The sequence below is a fragment of the Dermochelys coriacea genome, chromosome 1 (assembly GCF_009764565.3).
Source record: "Dermochelys coriacea isolate rDerCor1 chromosome 1, rDerCor1.pri.v4, whole genome shotgun sequence".
NCBI lineage: Eukaryota > Metazoa > Chordata > Testudines > Dermochelyidae > Dermochelys > Dermochelys coriacea.
Window position 1 is genome coordinate 100,888,733 of NC_050068.2, and position 27,690 is coordinate 100,916,422.

At 39.7% G+C, this 27,690-nt stretch overlaps 1 protein-coding gene across 2 annotated transcripts in view; it reads right to left on the reverse strand.

Annotated features, from left to right (window-relative positions):
- NALCN (sodium leak channel, non-selective) overlaps positions 1–27,690 on the reverse strand; it is a 389,689-nt gene that overhangs the window by 35,431 nt on the left and 326,568 nt on the right. For both annotated transcript variants that reach the window (XM_038386658.2, XM_038386660.2), the window contains exons 18-27: positions 26,958–27,031; positions 15,861–15,962; positions 15,361–15,430; positions 14,126–14,217; positions 13,829–13,951; positions 12,368–12,424; positions 11,905–12,025; positions 11,672–11,803; positions 8,103–8,270; positions 6,130–6,234 (exon numbers count right to left, since the gene is read on the reverse strand). In XM_038386658.2, coding sequence (XP_038242586.1) covers positions 6,130–6,234; positions 8,103–8,270; positions 11,672–11,803; positions 11,905–12,025; positions 12,368–12,424; positions 13,829–13,951; positions 14,126–14,217; positions 15,361–15,430; positions 15,861–15,962; positions 26,958–27,031 — 1,044 coding nt within the window. The remainder of the gene's footprint in view (positions 1–6,129; positions 6,235–8,102; positions 8,271–11,671; positions 11,804–11,904; positions 12,026–12,367; positions 12,425–13,828; positions 13,952–14,125; positions 14,218–15,360; positions 15,431–15,860; positions 15,963–26,957; positions 27,032–27,690) is intronic.

Below are 27,690 nucleotides of genomic sequence, written 5' to 3' on the forward strand. Positions count from 1 at the left end.
GATACCATATTTGTCGTGGCCATGTTGGGGCAATGAGAATGACTCTGGATCATTCAACTTGTACCTTGGGAAGCACTTTGAAGAGTAGGGGAAAAGGTGGAAAGGCATAGAGGAGAGGTGCATCCCATGAAAAGAGGAAGGTGTCCCGCCGAGTTTGGTGACCTATTCTCTTGAGCAGAATTGTGGGCATTTGGCATTCTTGGGTGTGGCAAAGAGATATATGTTGGGGAATCCTCAGTGGATGAATATATGCTGTAAGGTTCTTGTGTCTATCTCCCACTTGTGTTCTTATGAGAACTTCCTGCTCAGTGAGTCTTGGTATTCTGGTGTCCAGGTAAGTATGCGGCTGAGATACTGATGCCATGCTGGATGCACCAGTTCCACAATTTTTGTGCTTCTGTACACAAGGACTGAGACCTCACACCTGTCTGTTGATATAAAACATGCAGGCGATGTTGTCTATCATTACTCTTACTGTCTATTGTCTGATTATTGATAGAAAGTGTAAGCATGTGTTGCGGACTACATGTAATTCTAGGTTGATGTGCAACATGGACTCTGATGGGGACCACTTGCCCTGTACCGTATGGGTCTGTTGATGTGCTTCCCAACTGAGTAGGGAGGCGTTGATCATAAGTATTAAGGACAGCGATTGGAGGAAGGGATCCTCCTTGCAGACATTGGGAGGTTGTGTCCACCAGTCTAATCAGTTCTTGACCTTCAGTGATATCGAGAGCAGTTTATTCAGACTGTGTCTGTGGGGTATGTATGCTGTTCGTAGCCATCCCTGAAGGCAATGCATATGTAATCTGGAGTGTTTTACCACGAATGTGGTCGCTGCCATATGACCGAGCAACTGTAGGCAAGTTCTGGTGGAGATCTGTGGGCTGGTCCTCATGATGGAAATGAGACTGACTATTGTGGAATATCTGTGATCTGGGAGGAAAGCTCTGACGTTTATAGCATCTAGTTGGGACCCAAAAAACTCTAGCTGTTGTACTGGTGTCAGTTGATTTTTGTATATTTATCTGGAGGCTGAGTTTTGAGAAAAGGTCTTTTTGTTATGACTTGGAGCGTGTTGCCTCTGGACAGAGCCTTGATGAGGCAATCATTGTAGGTATGGGACTATTATAACCCCTTGTTTGCAGAGGGGTGCCGCCACCACTTCCGGGACTTTGGAAAATACTCTGGGTGCCATAAAGAGGCCAAATCACTCTTTACTGAAAATGGTTGGACCCTGGAACAAATCTGAGGAACCTCCTGTGGAAAGGGTGTATGGTAATATGGAAGTATATGTCTTGGAGGTTGAGGGCCAAGAACTAGTTTCCTCCTGTTCCAGTGCTGGGATTATTGTTGATAGTGTGACCATCTTGAACCTCTGTAGTTTGACAAAATTGTTGCAGTTTCTCCAAGTCTAGCATTTGCCTCCACAGTCAGACTTCTTTTGGATTAGAAAATAGTGGGAATAAAAGTCTTTCCTGCTGAGTTGGAATGGCACAAGGTCTACAGGTCCCAGTCACAGAAGATGGTTTATTTCTTTTCATAGATGGTGCTCATGAAAATGTTCCCTGAAGAGGGGCAGGATGGGGTGGGTGGGAGAGAGAGGAATGGAATCGAATACCCGTTACTGATGATTTCTAGTACCCACTTGACGGAGGTGACTTGCTGTCATGTCAGGTAGAACAGAGTCAAATGGCCGCCAAACTGATGGAGTAATTTGGATGGCTGCAGCATCTGGACCACGGGGAGACATCTCAGGGCCTCGACCAAATTTTCAAAATTATTGTTTGGAGGCAGGTGCGTGGGACATACAGATGCGTGGGACATAGCTGCCTGTGTTGATGTCTGTGTACATTTGGGAAGAGGTCTCCGTTGCCTACGTTGTGGATCATAATGCTGTTGAAGGGTGAAATATGGAGGGCAAGATCTAGGGGTAGTTTGATATCTATGCTGTCTTCTCTTCTGTGCTGGTGTATAGAGGCTGAGTGAATGGAGTGTTGCTCTCCCAGATGATAAAAAAAGAACAGTTCCAAGCACTAGTGACAGAAGGACAACTCCTGGCATGCATGGCACTACAAACCTCTCTGTATGCTGCGGATATGGTGGTCCAATCCATTGTGACTTCTGTGGTAATGAGACGAGCCCCCTGGCTTCACCTCTCAGGGCTCCCCAGACAAGTCTCCCCAGGAAGATCTCCCGTTTGAAGGATCTAAACTTTTTGCTGAGTGCACTGAGCCCCTTGGAATAGTTCATATGATTATATATGGATTAAAGTGCCTTGTAGTTAGCGATTTGTCCTTATCGGTACTGAATGACGGTACCTGCTTATGTGGTCCTGCCCACTTAGGGTTCTTAGATCTCTCAACAGTGCTGGTACCAGAGGTACCCGGATGGTCAAAGGAGCGAGGTCTTGCCCCAGAAGATGTCGAGGCTACCGACCTCATGGGGGATGCCTTTCTTTGGTGGGTGAGCTCGGTGCCCATTTCTTCTCATCTTGACGAGAGTGTGTAGATTTTCTTTTAGTGGTTCGCAGTGAGTGGGCGTTGACAGATGACAGTGTTGATGATGACTGGTAGATGGTTTCCTCTAATTTTTGACAGGCCATGTGTGCAAAAAATGTCTTCTGTGCAAACTGTTATGCTTCTGTGCAAATTTTTGTGTGCGGGGGGGTTTCACACGTGCATAGCTTAGAGGGAACAGTGATGTTGACTACTGTAGAGGAGAGGTATCGTGGCCAGGATCTGAGGCAGATCACAATGAGCTCTTCATTAGTAAAAGTTTTCATCTCAGTTCATGGTCCTTTCTGTACCGTGCCTTCAATTTGAGGCAGAGGGTGCACTTTTCCCCTCATCCAAACAGCGTATATACCATGAGTGGCTGTCGTTCACAGGGAGTGCCTCACGACAGGAGCGGCGCCTCTTAAACTTGGGAGATCCAGGCATAAGTAGGGAGAACTTCCCTGTAAGGAAGGGCGTAGAAAAAGGAAACCTATGCTACTCTAAAGAGTAATGGGGAGAAAGAGGAAAGGGTTTTTTTTAATAAGGAGAAAAGGAAAGAAATAAATATAAAGGAAACAAGTATTATCTTAGAACGTTCAGTGGAAGCACTAATATTACGAAATGCACAACAGGCATATGAAGGGCTTGGCTCGCGATTTCAGAGCAGAACAAGGGCGGTTGAGAAGGAAATGAGGGTGGTTGGACCGCACAGGGCTTTATAGCCACCGCTCATGGTATGAGATAGGGAAGAGTGCATGTGTGGCCCAACAGGCACTGCTACCAAAGATCTCCATTCTCAGGTGCAAGGGACACCTACAACAGAGCACCCATAGGGACAATAGTCAAAGAAGAACTGTAATATATTGAAGACATCCATTCCAGTGTCACGACCAGAAAAGATTCATGACAACCAAATGAGAAATGGTCCCCAGGGATTCTATCACATATCACAGGTTTGACAATGAGCCCACTAAATGTGGGGAAGGGATTTTGACATTGACTTCAATGGGGCAGAGATTTCACCCTATGTTCTTTACTATGCCCCTGGTCCTGCACTGGTGGACCTTTTGCTGGTGCAGAGGCCCACTGAACTTAGCTGGGCTCTGTGCCTATGCAGGGGCTGTCCATATGGAGCAAGTTGCAAGATTAAGGCCTATCCTGCTTTGATGCTATGATTTAAAGAATTCCCAGTCCACTGACTATAACAGCCTGGTTTGGAAACGCTGGTTTCCCTTTATGAATTAACACGGTAGGCACAATTTTCTGCCCCAAAATCATTGCACCTGCAATTACTGGCTCTTAGACATCTAAGTGATCCCAACTGTTTTCTCAATCAGTGAAAGTGAAAAAAAGGGAGGTCATATGAAACCTGGGTTAAGAATTTGGCTATGAAGCTGGATGCCATGTTTGTGCCCTTACTGTACTGTCTAATTTAAGACTCAATTATGTGACTTTGGCACAGCCCTGCATTATCCTAGAGGGTGTCTGCAGGAGGAATTCCATCTCAGTGAAGCTCATTCTGTCCCTGACCAATCTGGTGAGGATGTGCACCACTCCCAGGGATAGGGCAGTCTGCTTCTCCTCGTGCAATAAGTCCAGCTTCCTGGTAAGGTGGCAAGTAGCCCCATTGCCCTGTCTCCTTTAAGACAATCTGTACCTCCAATAGTGCAGCGAGGGGATAGTCCTTGTGCTGTGCCAAGTGCGGAGACTACATTTCTGACAGGCCCCTGCAGAAGCATGAGAGGGCGTGGAAGAGGTGGCTTCCTGCACATCTGTAAGGGCAAATCAGTATGGCCAAACTTTTCAAACATGGGGTCTTAAAATCAGGCTCCCAAGCCAATATTAAGGCTGCTAAGCAAAAACAATCTGATTTTTTATGGTGCTGAGTGTTCCCACAGGTCTTACTGACCTCAGGAGAGATGGGGATGTTCCACAGCTCTGAGAATCAGACCACTTTGCTTAGATGAACAAATAAGGCATTCGGGTTGGATTTTCAAAAGTTCCTAAGTGACTTAAGAGAACAAATGTAACTGACTTTCCAGCGGCAGTGGGATTTTTAAAGTGCCTCTAGTCTTAGACAATCTCTACACTAGAAACTTACATTGGTATAACTACGTCGCTCATGGGTGTGAAAAATTGACATCCCTGAGTTATGCAGTTATATTGATCTAACCTGCGGTGTACACAGCGAGAATTCTCCCTTCATTATAGCTACCATCTTTCGTGGAGGTGGATTAACTACGCCGGAGGGCTTCTCAGTTGGGGCAGGTAACATATGCACTGAAGTGCTACAGTGGCACAGTTACACCAGTGTAGCTGCACTGCTGCACCATTTTATGTGACAATCTACCTTTAGGAGCACAAATCCTATGGAAAATCAGTGAGACTTATAGAATCATAGAAACGTAGGGCTGGAAGGGAACGAGAGATGATCTCGTCTACCCATCATTTTGAGGAGGGATCAAGTGCACCTGGACCACCCTTGACAGATGTTTTTCTAACCTGTCCTTAAAAACCTCCAATGACAGGGATTCCATCTTTGGAAGCCTATTTCAGAGGTTAACTATCCTTCTAGTTGGAATTTTTTCCTCCTATCTAACCTAAATCTCCCTTGCTGCAGATTAAATCCATAACTTCTTCTCCTACCTTGAGTGGACATGCAGAACAACTGATCACTGTGCTTGTTATAAATTTGTTTGTCTCTAAGTACTCCTTTTATTTTTGCGAATACAGACTAACACGGCTGCTACTCTGAAACTGTCATATTTGAAGACTGTTATCACGTCCTCCCTCAGTCTTCTTTTCACAAGATAAACATGCCCAGTTTTTTTTAAACTTTTCCTCAGGTTTTCTAAACCATTTATCATTTCTATTGTTCTCCTCTGGAGTCTCTTCAATTTGTACACATCTCTCCTAAAATGTGGCAGCCAGAACTGGACACAGTACTCCGGCTGAGACCTCACGAGTGCCAAGTAGAATGGAATAATTACTTCTTGTGTGCTACATACAACACTCCTGTTAATAAATGGCGGAATGATATTAACTTTTTGGAACCTGCATCACATAGCTGGCTCATATTCAATTTGTGATCCACTACCCTCAGATCCTTTTCAGCAGTACTACCACCCATTTTGTAGTTGTACATTTACTTTTTCCTTCTTAAGTGTAGTACTTTACATTTGTCTTTACTGAATTTCATCTCATTTCAGATCAGTTCTCCAATTTGTCACGGTCATTTTTATGTTGCTAAATCACTTGAGCACTTTTAAAAATTCCACCCTGTGGTGCCTAACTGTGGGTACCTAGGTCTGAAAATGTTGGCATATACTTCTTAGGACTGGGAGCATATCTTTCTCTATTGCATGCGCCTTGCCAGATTGCATTACTGGGGATTGACAGGTGATAATAGCTTATTTTCTTTTTTCACCTTGAATTAAAAAAAAAAACCCCATTTTGTTCTAATTGTACAACCGAATACAGAAATCCCCTCCCCCCCTTTTTTTGGGTACATGAAATGCCATACAGTTTCTCTTTTTCATACTGAATGCTTGTTGTTTTTCCCACTTGTTTTCTCCCTTGCCCAGAGAGGATGGAGTATACTAGTATTTTGAAACAGAAAAGCAGTTCTTACCCTTGCGATGATGATTGGATCATTGCACTTGGCCAGTTTCCCAGCAAAAAGCTGAACTCCAAAGCTTGCAAAAACAAGCATTAATGTCAGCAAAAGAATGGACACCTGTGAAAGTGATGTAAATATAGTTAAATTTTTCTCCTACATAGTAGAGGTGAAGGGCTAGATCCTCCGGGGCAGTCCAAGAATGAGCCGTTGGTGGTATAATGCTGACCTAGAGGATTTTATGGCAGGCACTCTCCCTGCTCCACTGAGTTTTTAGCCACTGCACTTCCAACTTTGGCTGCACTGAAACTTTTAAAAATGGGGCTCTCCCTAAACAACTTTGTGCTATGAATTATAATTTATGCATTATGTGTTATGAATAACAATGTATCATTTTATAATAATTTCTCCATTGAAACTGATAAAAGTATTTTTTTATGTTTTAAAACTTCTGTTATTACGTCTTTTTGGTGATACCATTTCAGCAACTTGAAATATCATTGCATTTCATATTAATTTTGGCTTTTTTAATCAGACAAGCAGTGGGTTTTTTTTCCTTAGTAGATTTTCCTATGAAACTTAAGCTATTGGCCTTTAGTGTAGGCCCTGACCCAGCAATCACTGACACTCTTTTTATTATTTGTACCATGGTAGCACCTCAAAGCCCTACTTAGAGACCAGAACCTCACTGTAGTAGGTGCTATACAAACACAGTGGCTTAACTTTAAGCAAGGGAAGACTCCTACTAACTTCAATGAGACTTCTCATGTGCTTAAAGTTAAACACATGCTTAAGTGCTTTGCTAGATCAGGTCTTGCTCATTAACATGCTGCCTCTGCTGGCTGTCTGGCTCTGTAACACCACAGCAGTCAGGCATAAATGAATTATGATGTAAACATTTTAACTGGTTGTAACAGATATAAAGCAAGTTAAACACTGGCCTTAAACTAATGATCCTTGCCCCTTTATTAAGAGACTACTTTGTGTATTATAACCAAACAATATACATGAATATACAACACACTATTTAATAAACATATACAATAAAATTGCAAGATTTTATTCCTAACCCTCATGCCCAGTCTAAAATCTTATCACACTCTCAAGGTTTTGAGACCTGATCCTGGAAAAAAATTCTAGAACAAACAAACACACACCACTTTGGGGGAAGAGAGAGAAAGAGCTGTTATTCCTAAAACAGTAATAATGGGTTCTGGGATCCCACCAGTAAAACAGAGATTTTAACCTGGGTCTCCCATATCCCACATAAGTGCTCTAACCACTGGGTTACTGGCTGTTCTGAAAAGGGTGTGTGTGTGTGTGTGTGTGTGTGTGTGTGTGTGTGTGTGTGTGTGTGTGTGTGTGTGTGTGTGTGTGTGTGATTTGTACAAAAAAATTCAAAAGATCTTGGTTTTATCTCAATGAGGAATAAAGCCAAATGCCAAAACTTCAAAAAAGTTTATGAGATAGAATTCTTGTTTTCCAGGCAACTCTACCCACCACCATTTCCAGAGCTGCAATCAGGGGTAGGATTCCCTCAAACTGTCTCATAACAAGAATGAGGAGTGACAAAGACTCTCATCTTTGCAAGTCTAAGTTTTCTTAGGTTTCTGTAGATCAGCCACGTAAACATCCTGTCTCTCATCCTCTTCCCCCAGCAGAAATTGCGGTATTTTATCTCTCAGTAATCCTGTCATCTACATCAGTACTAAGATATGCTGAATAAACAAAGTCACTTGTGAAAGAATTATTACTGCATCCTTATTAAATAAGAATGAAAACAAGTGCACTTTATATGGGTAATTTCTTTTTTAACTTGTTACTTTTTAAACTCCAATAGTAAGTGTAAAATGCATTTTCTCTATAAGGTATAAACAGAGTGCAACTCGTAAAAAAAATAGTAAAAACCAAAGCTGAATTACAGAAATACATTTTACATCATTACTCTCCATCTTGTTTTATCATAGGAACAAATAACTGGCACTTACCAAGAAGATTTCCTTGAAGCCACTAAACAGCTCTCGTACAACTTTCCTCATTTGCGGCACCAGTTTGAAAATGCGAAGGGGTCGGAGACATCGTAGTATCATTAAGAGCTGAGCTCCAGATTTAGCAGGAACGTTCTGAGGCATCCAGCAAAGGAATATCAAACTTACCTTGGAGGGGGTGGGGATGGAGAAAGAATGAGCAATCCAGATTACAATATATTATTTAACAAAGTATGATAAAACAGAACATCAATCCAAACTTGTAAGTATCCCTAAAAGATTATAATTGTCCCTTTCGGGGTGTGCTTGTGGGAAGAGAAGGCATAGGGGGCCAGATTTTAAAAGGTATTTAAGCACCTAAAGATGCAGATAGGCGCCTAGTGGGATTTCGGTGAGGAACTCCCTAGTGGGAGTTAGGCATCTAGACACTTTTGAAAATTTCACTAGGTTCTTATCTGCATCTTTAGGAGCATATATATCATTAAAAACCTGAGCTAAAGAGCCTTGCTCATGGGCACAATGTAATTCCTGCATTCTTCTGAACACGAGGACTATACAAGTGTAAGGCAACTACTGGCACTAGCTTCTTCAGAGTGAATGGCATACACATATATTCAAACATATACATATACAGTGAGATATATACACAGATAGACAAAGAAAGGTCATACTTTATATTCAGGGAACATTCATATCTAGTTTATATAGTGTTTAAAATGATCAATAGATATTATAACCATGGTATAGACATGAGTAGCATGCATCATAGATAGTTATGCCACATCTACAGAAGGTGCTATAGATGGTTAAAAATAAAGCTAAGAATTAGTCACAGTTATTTTTAGTAAAAGTCACAGACAGGTCACAGGTAACAAACAAAAAGTTATGGAGCCTGTGACATATGCATGTCTTTTACTAAAAATAACCGTACAAGCTGTGGGGCAGAGGTGCACAGCCCTGGTTACAGAGCCCTGTGGAAGCCACGGGACCTGGGCACACGGCCCCAGCTGCAGCCCCCTATGCAGGAGAGGGGTGCATGGCCCCAGTGGCAGCCCCCTGTGGAAGCTGTGGAGTAGGGGTGCACGGCCCCGACTGCAGCCCCTGACGCGGGGCAGGGGTGCACAGCCATGGTTGCAGCCGCTGGTGGAAGCTGTGGGGCAGAGGCATACAGCCCCAGCTGCAGTCCCCACCGCGGGGAAGGGGACTATAGCCCTGGCTCCTGCCCCAGCCTCGGCTCCAGCCCCAGCTTCAGCTGTTAACAGCTGAACTCCAAGAAGTCATGGAGGTCTGGTAAAGTTACGGAATCTGTAACTGCCATGACTAAATCGTAGTCTTAGTTATGAACCATGTTTATAAACAACAAATTATCTGCTGGATGCTATAATAATTTATAACAACCGATTACCTATTTATTAAAACATCAGCTAATCATTTCTTAACTCTTCATAGAGTATTTTATATACACTTTTTCCCACTCCATGCTCTGAGGTGTCCCTAAACCTCTGACTGCCAGAAGCTGGAACTGGACGATTGGGTGACCAGATGTCCCGATTTTATAGGGACAGTCCCGATGTTCGGGGCTTTGTCTTATATAGGCACCTATTACCCCACACCCCTTGACCCAATTTTTCACACTGGCTATCTGGTCACCCTACTGGATGACAGGGGATGGATCACTTGATAATAGCCTTGTTCTGCTCATTCCCTCTGAAGCATCTGGCACTGGCCACTGTCAGAAGACAGGATACTGGACTAGATGGATCATTGGTCTGACCCAGTATTGTTGTTCTTAAGTTCTGTGTTCTTATCTATAAATGTATCCTGAATATAAAGTGTGACTTAGACAGGGCGATTTCTTAGCTGTAGATGCATAAGAAATGCAGGACCCAGATGATTATTGCCAATATGATTAAAAGCAACAAAAATAATTCTTGTGATTTTTAAAAAACTATATAAAAAACAAACAATCAGTCTAGCAAAACAAAACAGATAAGCAGATGTAACTGAATTTCTCTGGTATCCTCTCAATATTCTAGGAATGTTTACAAGACCTAGATAAAACATGATTTTCCTCCAAACACACAAACAAACAAAAAAAACCCGAAAAGAGGAATGTTGAGAAACCAATGCTACTAGAAACTCTGAGTACAGACTGATCATGACAAATTATATGCAGCACATCTGGGATACAGACTAATCTCTCCAAGAGTTAATCAAACCCATCAAATTCATTTCATTTAGCAGCTCAGTTCAGACTGAAAAAACATTTAATATCTGTATTAGTCACTGATTTCATTGTTTGTTTTTTGAGTATAATCTCTTATTATTAATATTTATTACTCATCTGTTGCCACTGTCAGGCATAGTGCTTTACATAAAAAGGAAAGATAGAATTTAGAGCTGTTCAGAAAATAGTATTTCCATTGCATGAGAAATTCTGATATTTTGCGATTTGTTTTTCTTCTGAACCTAAACAAGAAACTGGAAAATTTGAAACTTCCTATAGAACAAACATTCCGATTTGGGACTATCAAAATGCGTTGTTTCAATAAGGTAAAAATGTTTCATTTTGATGTCATCAAAACATTATATTATTATATAAAATTGTAAATATAATGTATATGTAAATATATATTAAATATATTTTAAATTAATATAAAAGTCAAAGCTAAAAGACTCAAATCTATACAGTTGAAATGAAACATTTTTAGGTTTCAGAGTAGCAGCTGTGTTAGTCTGTATTCGCAAAAAGAAAAGGAGTACTTGTGGCACCTTAGAGACTAACAAATTTATTTGAGCATAAGCTTAGGGTTCATTGGATGCATCCAATGAAGTGAGCTGTAGCTCACGAAAGCTTATGCTCAAATAAATTTGTTAGTCTCTAAGGTGAAACATTTTTAGCTTATTGAAATGAAACGTTTTGAAAAACAAAAGGAAAAAGTCAAAATAATTCATTTCAACTTTTTCCCATTGAAAATTTAGTTAAAATCAATATGTTCCTACAAAAAGTTTCAATTTCAACACAACTGTCTTTTCTATTAAAGTTTTTTTGACCAGATCTACTATAGGCAGCCAGGTCTGATTCAACCATAACAGTCATCTGGTAATGCCCTCTCTACAGGGGGGAACTGGGGGATGAGGGGAGAAGGCAAGGAATGAATGGTGAAGAGCCAGCTACACCAGCAGATTCCCCTGCACAAAAGGGATGGAGCAGGGTCCAGGATCTAGGATCTGGATCTAAAGATAGAAGGAAAGGAGGTCAGATGTATAAGATAAATAAATATATACACAGAGAGAAATTACCACGCAATGGGAAACCTACATTAGCTCATGAATTTACCACAATTTGGGATGCAACTCAATATTCAGATACCTAAGTACACATTTGCAGCTGCAGTTGTCAAGTTTGCATATGAAACTGTGGTGACTGTGTGCTCAAATTACCCTCACAGTTCTCCATGATTTCATTTTTTTAAAAAACTGTCCCCAAATGTTTAATAAATACATATTCAGAAAGATGAATTTTTTAAAAAAGTATTACAAAAAAGGATTTAAATATCAAAACTTACAAGATATATAAATATATCCATGACTCCCCCAAAGTCCCTTATGACAGCTGTTGGTGTAAAAAACAAGCCATCTGCCATAATCTTCAGATTAAGCTCAATACTCATGAATATTACAAAAACATATTCAGCAATCTGAAAATCAAATCAGAAATCAATCATAATTTAGGAATAAGCAGTGGAGAAAAATAAGATGGTTGTGCTTTGTTAAATGTGAGATGATTCAGTAATGATACCTGGAGTGTTGGAGCATGCATAACTCTTCTAAAGGGGGATTCAAACATCATAGAAATGCAGGAGCATATAGTAACAATGATCATAACCCAGTCCAGGTATGTAACTAATCCCAGCAGATCGCTGTCAAAAATATACAAGGACAATCATTAAAGAGAAACTTGACCAGTGTCATCAATTGTCTATTAAAAATACAGTCTAGCTAAGGGGTTTTCTGTGAAAAGTCAATTAACTCTAGAAGGAGGCATTTGAAAAGTTTCATTGTGTCAGAAATGCACAGTAAGACTAGAGAAGTAACAGAACAAACAAATGTAACAAAAACAAAACAAAACAATCCCCCTCCCCACAAACCCAAACAAACAAAAAAACAAACACAGAAAAAGAGAAATTTTAAGCCAAAAAGTATAATCCACATTGATATGCAAAATGTAATCAAACAAATTAAATTACTTTTGCAATGCTTACTAGAGCTGATGGTATTTGGTATTTTTCACAGCTCCGGTAACAGGATCTGTTTTAGAACTATAAAAGGGAAATGAGATATTTAAAATTCAGCAATTTAAATTGCATTTTAGTGGTCATTATTATAATTGTAGTGTGGATGCATCACCTCAAAGCAATTAACTGTCTAGCTTAATGCCTGACATATTCTATGACTTAATGCTCAAATGCTACTTTTTATAAAAAAAGTTGTTTTAAGTTTTACTTACTCAATTTTTGGTAGGTAATTTTAATTCAAATTACCAGTCAAAGCAGTTAGCGGTAGTTTAATTTATGGCACAGCTCTGAGCAAGATAGCTCTAGACTGGCTGTTAAAAACTTTTAATTTAAAATGTAATTAAGTCTGAGTCCAGCTTCTACAATTAATAGCTTACTTTATTCAGTTTTGGTTTTCTGAGAGAAACAACCCACCTGAAACACAACTTCATGTTTCAAGGAGTTTCCCTTAAAGACCTTTCCTCTTGTATCACAATTCATTGGCCGGGTCCTCAGCTGGTGTAAAGTGGCTTCACTTTTTTGGTCCAATCTTCTTTAATTACTTAGTTCAATAATTTTCTCATTAATATTCCCAGATATTTCTCATCTAATTTCCTGTCCCTTAAATCCACTGATATAATAAGCTCCCAAGCCTAACAATCTTCAGCTATAGAACTCAAAACAACCTCTTCATAGTATCTTCTAAAACTCAGGTTTGGACAAATTTTTGCTCCCAGGTATAAATCTGGTTGTCTTCAATGGGATCTGCACTGTGAAACTGAGAAGGAAGGAGCACATATACATACAGAAGAACCCAGTCATAGTGAACTTGCATGTAGGGAAACTCCATTTGTAGTGAAGCAAAATGAAAGCCCCAAATTGTTTCAGTGCTTTTCACTGTGCACAATGAAATTCTGGTTATATGACCCCACTCTGAGAGGTGCTGAGAAGGCTGTAATGGGAATTAAGGTGCACAGCACCTCTCAGGGCAAGGCCCATCATGAACATCTGCTTATAGTGATATTCTTCTGTTGTGGGGGAAGGGTTCGCTTTAAGAGGATTCCATGTAGTAAACATATGCACATTACTTAGAATGAGCAGGCCTGACACCAACACACATAGGTACTATTCTCTTCTCCACTCCTGTCCCCAATCTGCTCATTGGTTACTGTGACAGGCTGGCTCACTAGCTTAGAGATGGCAGCTGAAGCTTCACCCCTTTCTTCCTACCTCTGTGCCTGCAGCTTCCTTATCTCATCTCATGATCTTGGACTGCTTTCATGAGCTTATGTCTTTTGGTTTCTTTTTCTCCAGCAATGAGGTTATAACAGGCTACTTTAATTCCTAGCTGCTATGGGCTGGTTGCACATATTTTCCTTTCAAAATAAATAGACTAGCCCGTAAAGAAAGTATTTGGCCAAACTCACTACTGGAAAGTAATACACTCACGCGTTAAAGCGAGCTCGCACAACCACCCGACAAAAGTTTCTGAATCTGTGCTCTCGACCAACTATGAAAAGTGGCTTATCGAAATATGGATGATTCTCTCGCAACTCCTCCTCTTGGACTTTCCTTTTAAAAATAATACATAATATATTTAATGTTATGCAAAAGATATCCATTATCCAAAAATATCCATTATCATTTTGTTTTTATTTCATTGCAGCTGTTAGATTTTTTTTCCACCCTACAATACCAACATTTCAAATTGAAAAGTATGTTTTAAAACCTTTGGTTTATAAATACCTTTTCATTTCAGCTTGTTCTTTTTTTTCCTGGATCATCTTGATCTCACTGTCTTCTCTCTGTGCATTTCTGTATCTCACTGTATTAGAATGCTAGAGGCAAAACAATTATTTAAAATGTGTTTTTTCCTTTAAAAGATGAAAGCAAGATATAGTCTTTTACACTGAAGTATTCTAATTGTGAAGTCCTCACTTCTAAATGCACTACAAATCATGTAAGCCAAGCATACTGTGTGGTATGTGCTACAGCATATGCTTGATTACTTTCAGTGAGTCAAATTTTGTTGTTAATTCCCCTAGTGCAACCCCAATGAATTCAACTTTATTACTGCATTAACTCTTCCTATCTTTATGATTTCATCACAGTTGTTAAGGGCAAGATTGCGCTCACAGAAGGGAATAGGAGGCATTAGGCTTTTCCTCTGTCTATTGCGCATGCTGCATGTATTACTGGTCCAAACACAGAGGGAGAACAGGATCTATAAAACAGGAGTGCAGAGAGTGGGTAGAGGGTGTCAGAACTGTCAGAGCCAGTGGAGCTGAGCTGGTTCTAATGGGGAAGCAATCTGGTACCTGCTCAGACTCACAACTTTTTCCTTAGCTTGTTCCAGCCATGGTGCAGCTATGTGCTGACAATTATTTCTGGCCCTAGGCAAAATAAGAGTAGAGAAGCTGCACCCTTTATTTTTACTTATCTTTTAGTTCAGTGAACATCTAGAAAAGAATATGAGAGCAAAAAACTAGAGGGATTGAAAACTACCATTCTGGTCTTGAAATTCTCCTTGGCAAAATCAGACACTTCAACAAAATGTCATTAAAAATTTCCAGAAGTGAAAATGTCCTCGATCTTGTGAAAATATGCCACAGTGAAATGTGTGCTTGTTATACCCCTCCAAAACTGGTAGAAAACTGTAAGGTTTTTATCCAATAAGTCTCACAAGGCTGATGATATTTTTTAAACTTTCACTGGGGACATGCAAAGTAGTGGACCAGCACTACCTGCAGCTTCGCAAATTCGCTGAAGTAAGGAAATTTATCACATGTGTGAATATGTTTTTTATTCTGAAGATAATGTTAATGTTACTATCCTATTTGCTTTCTGATTTCCTAATAAGATCTCAAGCCACAGATTAGAAAGTGAATGTTACATAGGCATTAGACTTGTACAGTGATTGTAGTGCATATTAATCTTTCCTATATTCCAAAACTAAAACCATCATTTTTGTTTGGACTTACATCTTGAGTCAAGGTTTCAAGAGATTTTCCCCTGCTGATTCGCTGGCTGTTGGAACCATGTCTTAGTGACCTGGAACAAGCATAATCAATTTGATAATAAGTCTCAAGATCAAATCTTAACCTTTATATGATGGCCATTATAAAGCACTGCTCTCCAGATACAGTATCTCAAATTCTTTTATTTTTTCCTTAGCTTACAAGAGAAGCTTTTATATTCTTCAATTGTCTTTAAGCCTGTCTAACATAAACCAATTTCTTTTCCGTCTGATCTTTAAATTGATAGTTCTGTAGACAGTGAAGGAAATGACATTTGAAATAAAAAGGCCTTTTTCCCATTTATGTACTACAATGAATTTCATTATTGTTACAATCAAAAATGTACAATTTAGTTCTTTGTATGAGTCATTCCTGTTTTAGACGAGTTAGGTATTGTGCAAGTTTAACTCTATTCATTGAATTGAATTTAATATTTTAAAAACACTTTTCCTGTCTGTGTTTACCTGCGCTCTTGCCGTATGTGATGCTGGACACTAAGTATTGACCTTTCCTTTGCAGGTTGCCCCTCAAAGGATCCACTCAGCATGCGTTGTCTAGTGCAGGCCCTAAAAAGAAATATTGTGATTATGATAAACAATTGGAACTTCCACTGTAAGCAATTTTTTATAAAGTGAGACCAATAATTGCATTGCTGGGGACAAACAGACATTCTGTTATTACTTTTGGCATGTCACAACTGGCACATATAGTTTTCCGGGAATGCCAGGGCACAGCCACACAGATAACAATAAACAGGACAACAGAACAATAGTAGGGGCACCTTGTACTTCTCATAAAAAATATATTCATATTCCCAAAGCCAAAAGAGACACAAAGGTTTCTCATCATGTTGTATAATCAATGCCAGGACCTTCTTTATGACCTCTCTTTGCTGGGACACTATGCCCCATTTGTGGGTCCCCTGTTTAGGATTTGCTATAGCAAATGTGCTTCCCCCAGAGTCTATTCACAGGTATAAATGGGGCCAATGCACAAATCCAACACCCCAGTCCACTAGAAATGATCAAACTTTATTCTGTGACTGTTAGTCATGCCATAACCTCCCATTTATTATTAATTATTATTATGAAAACTTCCAGCTACATGCGGGCTCTTCACAGCGCAATCGCTTTGAAACCAAAAAGAATGGAATTATTTTTCATGTCTTTTAGACTGTAAGATTTTGGGGGCAAGGACTGCAATTTTCTATAAGTTTTCTCTGTGCTTAGCACAATGGGAACCCAATCTGATGGCTTCTAGGTACACCTACTATATAAATATAAATATAAAGTTGTAATAATAATGTTTATAAACATTAATTATTATTATTTATTATTCTCCATAATGAATAGGGAATTCCACAAATACAGGCTCCAATTCAGGACAGCGCCCTTTTCAGGAAAACACATTAGCATGTACTTAACTTTAAGTATGAGTTTACATCTTATAGCACACACTTAAGTGCTTTCCTGGATGACTGGTGATATAATATGGTTTAAAATTGACAAGGCTGGAAATCTACAGGAAGAAACCATCAGCAGCCTAAGGGGACAAGGGACACCCTGAATCCTTCACTGAAGAGGCAAGCTGACAGTGTTCTTGTCCCATGAAAAGAGGGTCTGCCTGTGAAGTGCTTGTGAGCAATATTTCATTAGACATGATAATATCTTGTTATTTAAATCTAGGCTCTAGAATGCATGTTACGGTATTATTTTATAAATAGCCATTTGTTTCCAATACTTCTACTTTCATCTCTATTACACTTATACTTGATTTCAGTATAAACAAATCTAAGTGCTATGAGTTAAGCAGAGCAGTGGTGTGAGGTGAAAATAGTAAGCTGGGCTGTACTGTTTCTTTGGAAGTAATACATCTATGAACACCGTGAGTGTCCAGTGAACCAAGTGGCTGGATGCTGCAGGAGATATTCATAGGGTTGGAGCACTCCTACCTCTAACCTGCAGAGTAGCAGTGGGGCCTGCAGGCCTAGAGGGGAGTGCTTGTGTTGCCTTCAGCCAGTTGAGTTGGGGAGCTGATTCATGACTGGCACGGACAAAGCTTCCCAGTGCTAAGGGCAGGTGGTAGCAAGTTGCCTCAGAATGTTGGGTACCCCTGGAAAGTGTCACAGAGCATTCCAACCTAATAGGAATGTGGGCATTTTTTTTTGTACTGGCTGTAATAAACATTTTTGCTCAAGAAAGAGATGACATGAATGCTGTTGAAAGAAAGGATATTTATGCCAGAGGAATATTTGAAGAGGTCACATTTGTGAAAAAATCTTCACTTCCCAAGAACACTGCAACCTTGGATTAACACCCATGGATAATGATTGATCTTATTTTTGTGTTACATCATCTTTGTTGATATGAGTCATAAATTGATATCTCGATTGTTCAACCATCCAACTATTGTATCATCGGGGATGGCAAAGTGTGGCAGTCCACCCTCTAATCTTCTAATTGTGCACTACTCCACCACATGTTAGACTGTCTGCACCACTGCCCCACAGTCACACTGTCAAGATTGGTTAAGCCAAATTGTGGCATTGTGGCAGCCAGTCTTGAGTCTTGAAGGTGCAATTTCTCAATTTTCAGTGGCTCTTGCCTCATATCTGATAACATATATGAGTATTATGAATCTGAACCCTGTGGATACACCACACTAACACTTTGAGCCTTTGAAAACATGTTTACTCCCATTGTTTTAAATAACGTTGCACAATTACATATGGCAGGCTGCGATCTCATGAAGGCAATTATTGCTTTATAGGGGATAACTTTTTTCTTTCAAATATTTCTGTGGATATCTGTTTTCACTCTTCTCTGTTGTTTTCCTTATCTTGGTTTTAAGCAGATGGATGAAAGGAATGTGGGTCCACTGAGAGATCTGTAATGCAAATAAGCTTATAATGCCTTCCTATGTTTTCATCACCCATTACACCAGAATTCCACTAACATGCAATATTATACACTTATTACAAGAGCACATTAGATTACATTATACTGAATAGTCAGAAATATAATCACATTTAAGAAAATTGCAGTATGTCTTGCAGTGCAATACAATTTACAGTATCTCAGCCAATATCTGAATACAATGAATTTTAAAGCATTATGTGATATAGGATAATGTAATGTAATCATTTCAAGAGACAACAAAAATATTCTTTGAATAACTATGTAATTTCTGTGTAAAAGAATAGATAATCACTATTTTCTAGAAATGAATCCTACCTGACTCCATTAGAATGACACTAAGGTCTCCCAAAGCAGAGACAATAGTAGGTTCTGATGTGCAAGTTCTCTCCTATAACGGCTTCTCACTGGAGATAATGGAACAGCTTTTATTTGTATCTTTGTGAATATGAATTACTGTGCTCTTAGGCATATGCATCTGTATTTTAATATCCAGAAATAATTGTTTCCTTACATCCACATGTGACTTCCACATAAATGTTTTCATATGCTTGTACACAACTCATTTTGATACCCAGTTGCTTTGTGAGTGGAGAACACAATCCCTTGTTGTACATAATAAAAGAGAACTACTTGCAACCAAAATACTTAATTCTTCCTGTGACTACATTCTTTATGTCATATTATTAACTGAATAACAAAGCCAATTAAATAAATACTATAAAGGAACAGACCTGGATAAAGAAGCAGACCTGTTGAAAGACTATTGTCAAGATTTTAAAAAAGTAACTGCCTACAGTTTGGTTCCTATAGTCCATATTTAGGTGCCTACATAAGTTGTCTGATTTTCAAAAATGCTGAGAGTCCAGCAATCCCTGTTGAAATCAATGGAGAAATGATGCAATGCCAGTGCTACAGGACTGAGATCAAGTGACTTGAAATAGATAATGCAAATTGTCAGCAGCAACGTGCAGGGAAGCCTTTCCACACTCACAGCGCTGCAGATGATGTGACAGAGAGGACAGTTTTACAAGCTCCTTAGCCTGTTTACTAAATATCTCCTTACTTTTCTCTTCTGCCATCCTCTACTCTCTGGGAACGTCTCCCTTTATGACTCCTTAGCAAGTGACAAAATCTGCCTGACCATTCTCCCAATTGCAAAGGGCCAGATTTTTTAAAGATATTTTAGTCACCTTAAATGGCAAATAGGCACCTTGTGGGATTTCCAAAAGACCTAGTTGCCTAACTCTCATTCATTTCAAAGGGTGTAAGATGCCTAGGTGCTGATGAAAATCCTATTTAGTGCCTACCTGCATCTTAAGGCACTAAATACTCTTAAAAATCTAGCCCTAAGTGCTCTGCACTCAGTTAAGAGTTCATAATAAATCCTCTCTCAGTATGATAAACCTTTATGAATTGGAGCTGGTTAGAAAGTTTCAAAAACTTTGAAATTTCTTTGCAAAATGGGGTAAAAAAAATCACATCACAATTTCCCCTCCCCCTCCCACATTTTCTGACCAGCTGTAATGGCATCCACCTCTCACGAGCACCCCCTCTGGTTGGGTGTGTCTGCAGTCTTTAAATCAGTCACAGTCCTGGCATCGGGCCATACCCCCAGGACTTCCTCCCTGGAGGCAATGGTTTTGCTTTCTTAGTCTGTTTTGGCCCCAGTCTTCAGCTGGGTCTCCTGACAGTTCAGTTCCCTTCTGGGGGTTTACTGATATCCAATTATAGGCCCTTCCACAGTAGCCTATGGGGGGTGGGGATCCGGGTCCGCCCACTACTCTGGGCCCCGGCTTTCACCGATGTCTAACCCTTAGTTCAGGGCTCTTCTAAGCTCAGGCCCAGTAGCCAGCCAGCCAGGAGCTCTTCCTTGCTTCCCCAGTCCCTACTAGCACTGGGCTGTCCATTGTGCTGCAGTTCCCTCAGCCAGCCACACCATCCATGCTGCTCCAGCTCTATCGAGGAACTGCCCTGTCTCTGGTTCTGTAGCTCCTTTTTATAGGGCCCTCCTGGGTCCTGATTGGCTGCTTCCCCTGCAGCCACTCTAGTCTGCTTGGAGGACCTCGCCCCGCTCCTTTCTTGGGATTGTTGTGGCAGGACCCTGAGGCCTCCAGCAGAGGGCCTCTGGGCCTACTCTACCCCATCATACTAGGTCTTTGTCAGATACTAGAGAGACTGGATGTTCATGTAATGAGAGAGATAGGAAACACTGAAAAAAAGACAAGTAGAAACATGTCAAGCTGGTTGCAATGTTTACTTGCTATGCAAAGCTCTGGATGCAGTTTATCCCTTCCTTCTCAGCAAATGCAGCTGCAGCAATGTCCTTCATGTTGATCTCTATATGCACAAAGGAAATAAAGTATGTTTAATAAGAAGAAATTACTAGTCAAGTTAGAGGAAGAAACTACACTGAGCTTGGTTGCAAGACAAGATCCTACAGGGAATATTATATACCATACATTACCTGGGAAAAACTGACGGGGTCCAAAGTCATGAATGAAAGGGGCAGCCGCCCTTTACGCTGTTTCCTTCCCATTTAAAATCCCTGAAAAATAAGCAAATCAGACAGTAATTCAGCTAAATTCTCCACGCCACTGCAAGATGCTGAACAGTTTGTACATATTTTATAATACTGTACCTTCCACTAACAGTATGAGGCCTCTTGCTTTGCATAAGGTGGTGCTCTGTGTGATGACTTTATCAGGGAGGTCTGTTTCTGGCATCAAGTATAGATTTCCTGCTTATGTTGCTGTATTGTTGCAATTTGAGGCTTGTTTCATAAATGAACATCATTTAGTTGAACTGCGTCAGAGTCCCTATCCACATTTTTGCCTGTTGCATACAATTCTCCTGGTGAGTCCTTTGGACAGAATCTTTAACAGAAGATGGAAATGCTCCATCGGTAAATCCCATACTATCATCCTCATTCATTCCCGATGATGATAGGTTCTCTCACCGAATCTTTCCGTAATGCCATCCATGCTTCCAACAAACTTTTGTCATGGTTGTCTGGGATAACCTCATGTTCATGTTCCAGAAGAGCTTGGCACACACCAGATGGATTTCAGCATCCACTTCTGTCATCTTATAAATTGCAAAAAGAAAAAGAGTACTTGTGGTACTCCTTTTCTTTTTGCGAATACAGACTAACACGGCTGCTACTCTGAAACTTATAAATTGCATTCACTATGGCACTGTTTGGACAGCAGGCCAAATGCACTTTGTTAACACAATCAAACACTACATTTCAGCTATTCAATTTGACTGTATTGTTAAAACAATTTGAATCTGACTGGTCAAGCAAAATGGATTATTAATGCAACTTGGATATAATATAAAGCTTTTCTTCCTGGGTCCCTCTTATGTGATCAGATGTTTCTAAAAAGAAAAAAAGACAGTAAACTTGTCTTCTTCAGTTTCTACGCAATCTAGCCATCTAAAATGGCTTATTTACATGCTCACGTCTTTAGCTATCTGGTCTTCATTCTTGCCTTGTTGTCTAACCACTCTCTCCTAGCTGATGTGTGTCTGGGTATCTCCTTGGATTAAACATGAGCCAGTCACAGAGCTTGCTTCATGATGATCCATTAAAAGTATGGAGCTCCCTTAGCACAACAAGTATAAAAAGGGGCAACTTTTTCCAATGGAGCAGACACTAAGCAGCTCCTGAAATTCTTCATGTTTGACTTTGCTGGAGACTAGGTAGAATCCAGTGGCAGCCTTGGTTTCTAATGCCATAAGAAGCTGATCATGATAGACACACCTGAGATTAGTCATATCAGTTGTTTAAAAAAAGTTATAGGTAACCAATCCTAAAATTTAACAAAAAAAGAATCACAGATTTAAAGGATAGGTTTTAGAGTAGCAGCCATGTTAGTCTGTATTTGCAAAAAGAAAAGGAGTACTTGTGGCACCTTAGAGACTAACAAATTTATTTGAGCATAAATAGCTCAATAGCTGTAGATCACGAAAGCTTATGCTCAAATAAATTTGTTAGTCTCTAAGGTGCCACAAGTACTCCTTTTCTTTTTGTAGATTTAAAGGAGAAACCCTGATTGACTTAGGGTTGAATTTGTCTTAAGTGACCACTCAAGGGAGCAACACAAATTGGTTGTTTAATGGAGGAGGCTTTCTAATAAAGATACAAACGAACTACTTACTGTGTCTGAGGATACTCTGGGTTTGTGTCTTAAGACAGGAAGTTGCCTAATCAGGGGGGCCCATTATAACAACATATTGAGATAGTTTAATCAGAGACTAGGTAAATATAAAGTAATATCATAAAACTTTTAGAAAGAGTTAAGAACTTGCTTTTCCTTCATTCTGATATGCATAAAAGATCATTGTGTTTTGAAGAATGCTTTCATAAGAGCAGTCGAATAATCTACAAGAATACCAACAAACTAGTAAAAATGAATTTTTAATTCAACCACTATAACATATTTTAATGACACACTCAAGACACAGTTTCAGACATAAGATAAATGTTCCTTATTCATTCAGCTGTTTATTCCAACTCCAAGCTTCACTTAGGCTATTCCCTCAGGCTCAGTAAATGTCAGAAAAGCTTTGTCTGGAATAGTGAATACATTGTTGTTTATACTTAGCATTAGTGTACAATTTAGCTCTAAAATCAATTATAATGTAATGCATATCAAAAGCTACTCAAGCTAATGTGGCTTATTTCCAAAACTGTCATAATTCATTACTTAATGATTACCTTTGAAGAAGTTGATCTTTTTTTCCAACAGACCCTGAAACTTAGAAATTGCACTATGTATATATGATATGAGATGCTGATGGGAAAATGGCTCAGAATAGGTAGTACAGTAAACAGCCTCAGAGTTGGTCTGCTGATCTATATCTGAACCAGAACCATGTTCTGCATCAACATAGGTAATATGAATATTTTTATTTTAGTCATACAGCATCCAAAAATGTGCTAAGGCACTTTATAGGACCAATAAAAAGATGTGACATGGCCTGTGCCTCGTGGACCTTGCAAACTATTATGTGATGGAATATGCATGTGTAGCAATAGGAGATGATGAGGTGAGAAAGATAAGGCTCACTAACAGTGGTACGGTAACGTGGTTATATGTCAGGTTTCAGAGTAGCAGCCGTGTTAGTCTGTATTCGCAAAAAGAAAAGGAGTACTTGTGGCACCTTTTTAGTCTCTAAGGTGCCACAAGTGGTTATATGTGTATATCTGGAAGGTTCCAGTATATTTACACAAACGATTGTAGGGAGAAGAAGATGGTGGCTGGTAGAGTATTCCATTCTCAGGGGGTAGCATGTAATAGAGAGGGGAGTGGGGGAAGAAAACAAATGTGAGGAGGGTGGGGTTAAGGCTGGTGGTGCAGAGGGAGTGGGAGAAGCTCAACAGGAATGACTGGTAAATTATATAAAACAAAGGTGATGAATGATTCTGGGAATCAGGCAGATATTTAGCTGGCATCCATATGCTGGCTCTGGTGGCAGTCAGGCAATTTTACTATTCCTTACAAAAGCTATTTTTCTAGACTTTGATGATTCCAGATGATAATTAATCCATAATTGACGCTGGGTGTCATCTTCAATTCCATTTCATTTGGTCCCAAGTTCTGTCCTTGGAAGGGTATGTAGAGCCCCCATTGCCACCAATGGAAGCATTAAGTGATCATTTAAGAGATGCACAAAGATAGAATTCATCCCATTGTGTATAATTTGCACTCTTTTGCTTTATGTTAAAATATTTAGAATTTGATAAAAAAATATTGAATAAGAGTGGGTAAGAAGGACAAAAAAGGCGGCACAAAGCAGCAAGAACAGAATTAAAAGTCTTTTTGTTGAAGTAATTTGAGCAAACTGAAGTTGTTCCAGAGCAGCTTTAATTTAGAGAAGCACTTATAGCCACCTTCATCCATACAGACAACGATTAAAAGCCTTTTGGTGGGAATCTTTAGAGAAGGGCAACTTGAACTATTACTGAGTGTTTAAGGTACAAACATCAATTCTTTCACTGTCAGGTCTGTAATGTATCTGAAATTCAAATATCTCAGCTACAGTAGTTGTGATCAGTACAAAGAAAAACCATAATCTTCATGCAAGTTTGAGTTTCTCTGCTTCCTGTGAACAGTATGCTTGGGTTTAGCAGTGATATTTTATCACATTTCACATCCTTTTTTTTTTTTTGCAAGATCCCTCTTCGAGGCTCCACTGTCATAGCAAACCTCATATTTAGTGACTTTCTGCACCAGCAAATCTATCCCTTATATTGTGAAAATGAGTTCTTATGTTAGCATGTTAATATTGAAGCTGTGACACCTGCGGCAGGCCCAGTAACTATAGTATAGAAATGGCATCATCGCAATCAGCAGAGTATGGAAATAATTTGAGGCAGTTACTCGTTGCCAAGAAAGCTCCCTGTTCCTCTTGCTCATAAGGAGGCTGCTTCTTTGTTAATGAATAAGCTATACTCTTGAGACTGGTTTCAGAGTAGCAGCCGTGTTAGTCTGTATTCGCAAAAAGAAAAGGAGTACTTGTGGCACCTTAGAGACTAACAAATTTATTAGAGCATAAGCTTTCGTGAGCTACAGCTCACTTCATTGGATGCATTCCGATGAAAGATTATGCTCTAATAAATTTGTTAGTCTCTAAGGTGCCACAAGTACTCCTTTTCTTTTTACTCTTGAGACTATTACTCCTTGAAGGCCCTATGCATCCTATGTTTGTCTGTGTGTAAAAGGCAGCTGTGCCAGCAAACATTTTGCCCCAGTGGCAGGATCCTATTACCATCAAAACTTCCCCACAAGGGCTCCAAGGAAGTTTGACTCTGCAAATCTGGGTGGGGAAGCACCTGGTAGTGAATATACATTAGGACTGCTTCTTCCTCTGTCCTGTGAAACTGTCATTGACGGGGGATTCCAGGGTTAAAAGTTTCCTTGGAAGCATAGATTCTGCAGATGCCATGCTCTGAAGGGACAAGTGGGAGCAGGCGGCTAGCAAAGCAGAGACGAGGGGGATCTGTGTGGCTGCCCCTTGCAGTGAGAGCCAGATAAATTACCAGGAATCCACAGGTTCTGAAAGCAGAACTGCTGACTTCTTCTAAGGAAAGGAAACCTCACTGTTGTGATGGAAGAATTCATAGGAAACTCTGTGCGTTTCAATTGTACAGTTTCCTTTTGTTCTACACGAGTTATTCTTGCATCTGAAAGAATGGAGCCTTAAAAAGATAAAAGCAGCCCAGGAGTGGATTTCCTATGGGATACTGTCTGAGCTGAGCTTTGAGCTGACTGACGCTTTGTGTAACCCCATTGGAGTCAGTGGAATTTCATGATTATAAATCAGCAACCTGTGTGTTTTTGTCAAATGCTGCTGAGAAGCCAATACATAAAAATGTATTGTAAGGCTTTTGACTAGCATGCAGAAACTGTGCTTATTTCTCTATGGGGCATCACATTTACGTAAGAGACATTTACGTAATTGAAATGCTTATAAAAAATCCTAAGTTTCATTTGCAATGAATACTTTTGGCCTTGCAGTCACATCTTGACAAAGCATATCCAGCTGACTTGCTAATTGGTCACATTTACCATAGTTTTTAACGAATACTAAAGTTGTGTTAATCTCTACAACACTTACTGTAATTTATTCTTTAGGAATATTAAAAAGAACAACAAAAGCTGGCTGCTATAATTTTTCCTCAAATTCCATGTAATTATGACTCACTTTTCAACCATATTCACAGTTCAGGACTTGCACTGAACTGTAATTTCATACTGGAGTGCTCTTCATAAATCATTTATTCTCATTTCACAACTGTATTTTTCTAATCAATTATTCCTGATTTGTACTGCTATTTCCCTATTAGTGGTATTTTATAATATATATTGTAGGTGTGCAAGCTTTGATGACACACAACTGTAGGTAGCAACAAACTAATGATCTATAAATTGTTGGCACAGATTTAATATATAATTTGAATGTTAAACAATGTAAAACAAAAACTGGCATGAAAAGCTGCAGAAAGGTGAGAACTCAGGATAATTTGATGACATGATTCTTGCTCCTCTGAGACACATAGGGCCAAGGACTGTGTATCCTTTCCTCATGTTGCTGAGCATGTATTGGGACTATTGCATGTGATCACCATCTTAAGGGTTCCACAATCAGTCCCACACAGTTAATAATATACAGGTCTTCTGTGTTTTCTTGCATGGCTTACTTATGTGTTTGGTAGGAGTACTCCACTTGGGTTCCTGTGCAAAGATTGTGCTGGAATTCCCAGGCACGAGTGCAAAATAGAAGTGCTTTTGAATAGTGATATCTTGGTTAATTCTAAGGGAAAAGGTGGAAAAAGCCAAAATTTGACCTTATATTATAAAACACGATCTTTCTTTTGCCACTGTGTTCATGAATAATATACCTTAAGAGCATGTTATCATCGGTTATTATCATTTACACAAAGAGGTAAAAACAAGCTGTGTTTTTTAATGCAAAGAGATATACTGGCACAAATATTAAGCCCACACTGTAAACTGACTTCATACTTTAGCACTCATGCAGAAGAAACAGATTAGAAATAATTCATTACTCATTAATGAGACACATTTGTCATCCAAAAGATAGAAAGCATCAAATCAAATTACCCCTATTTGTTACCTAAGGATTTTACTGATTGCTGTCTCCTTTTCCAGAAGATTTCTTGCCCTGATGCTGAAAACTGATTTACGGAGCTATAAATAAAACAAGACAGTGCAATTTTAGTTGCTATATAGACAGTAACGGTTAAGTGCATTGAAAGACCAACTGGTCAACACATTATGTGATACACACTTCCACATAAAACACATGTTCATAGACAAGCATAAATTACAACATAGTGGCCTCCATCATAAAATCAACATTTTCCCCGTGGCTCTGTCATTGATCACCTGTTGACGTCTCCAGGTGAGAAGAGGTGGAAAATGATCAAAATAGCCTTTTCCACAAAATGCAGACTGATTCACTGCTATTCCAGTGATGCCTGAGGTGCTAGCCTCTTTCTGCCATTGCCTGCCCACCCCACGCCTTGGCTGCTTGTAGAAGAGGAGACATGGTGAACATCAGTATCTGATCTCCCCTCCAGCATTGTTGCATTGGCTACCTAGCATGTCCTATATGCTTCCACCCCCGCCCCATTCAGTTCTCCTCCATTCTGTGCTGGTACTGGGCGAAGACATGGAGAAAGTATAAACACCTGATCTGCTTATCACTGCCATTCCATTCTCACTGAACTGCTTCCCACAATGGAGGTAAGAACATAAAGACTTTCTGAGCTGCTGCGTGATCCCCTGCTCTGGTCATCTGTCTCCAGTCCTGGGCTCTACTGCTGTTTTCAGGCGAGGAGAAGGAG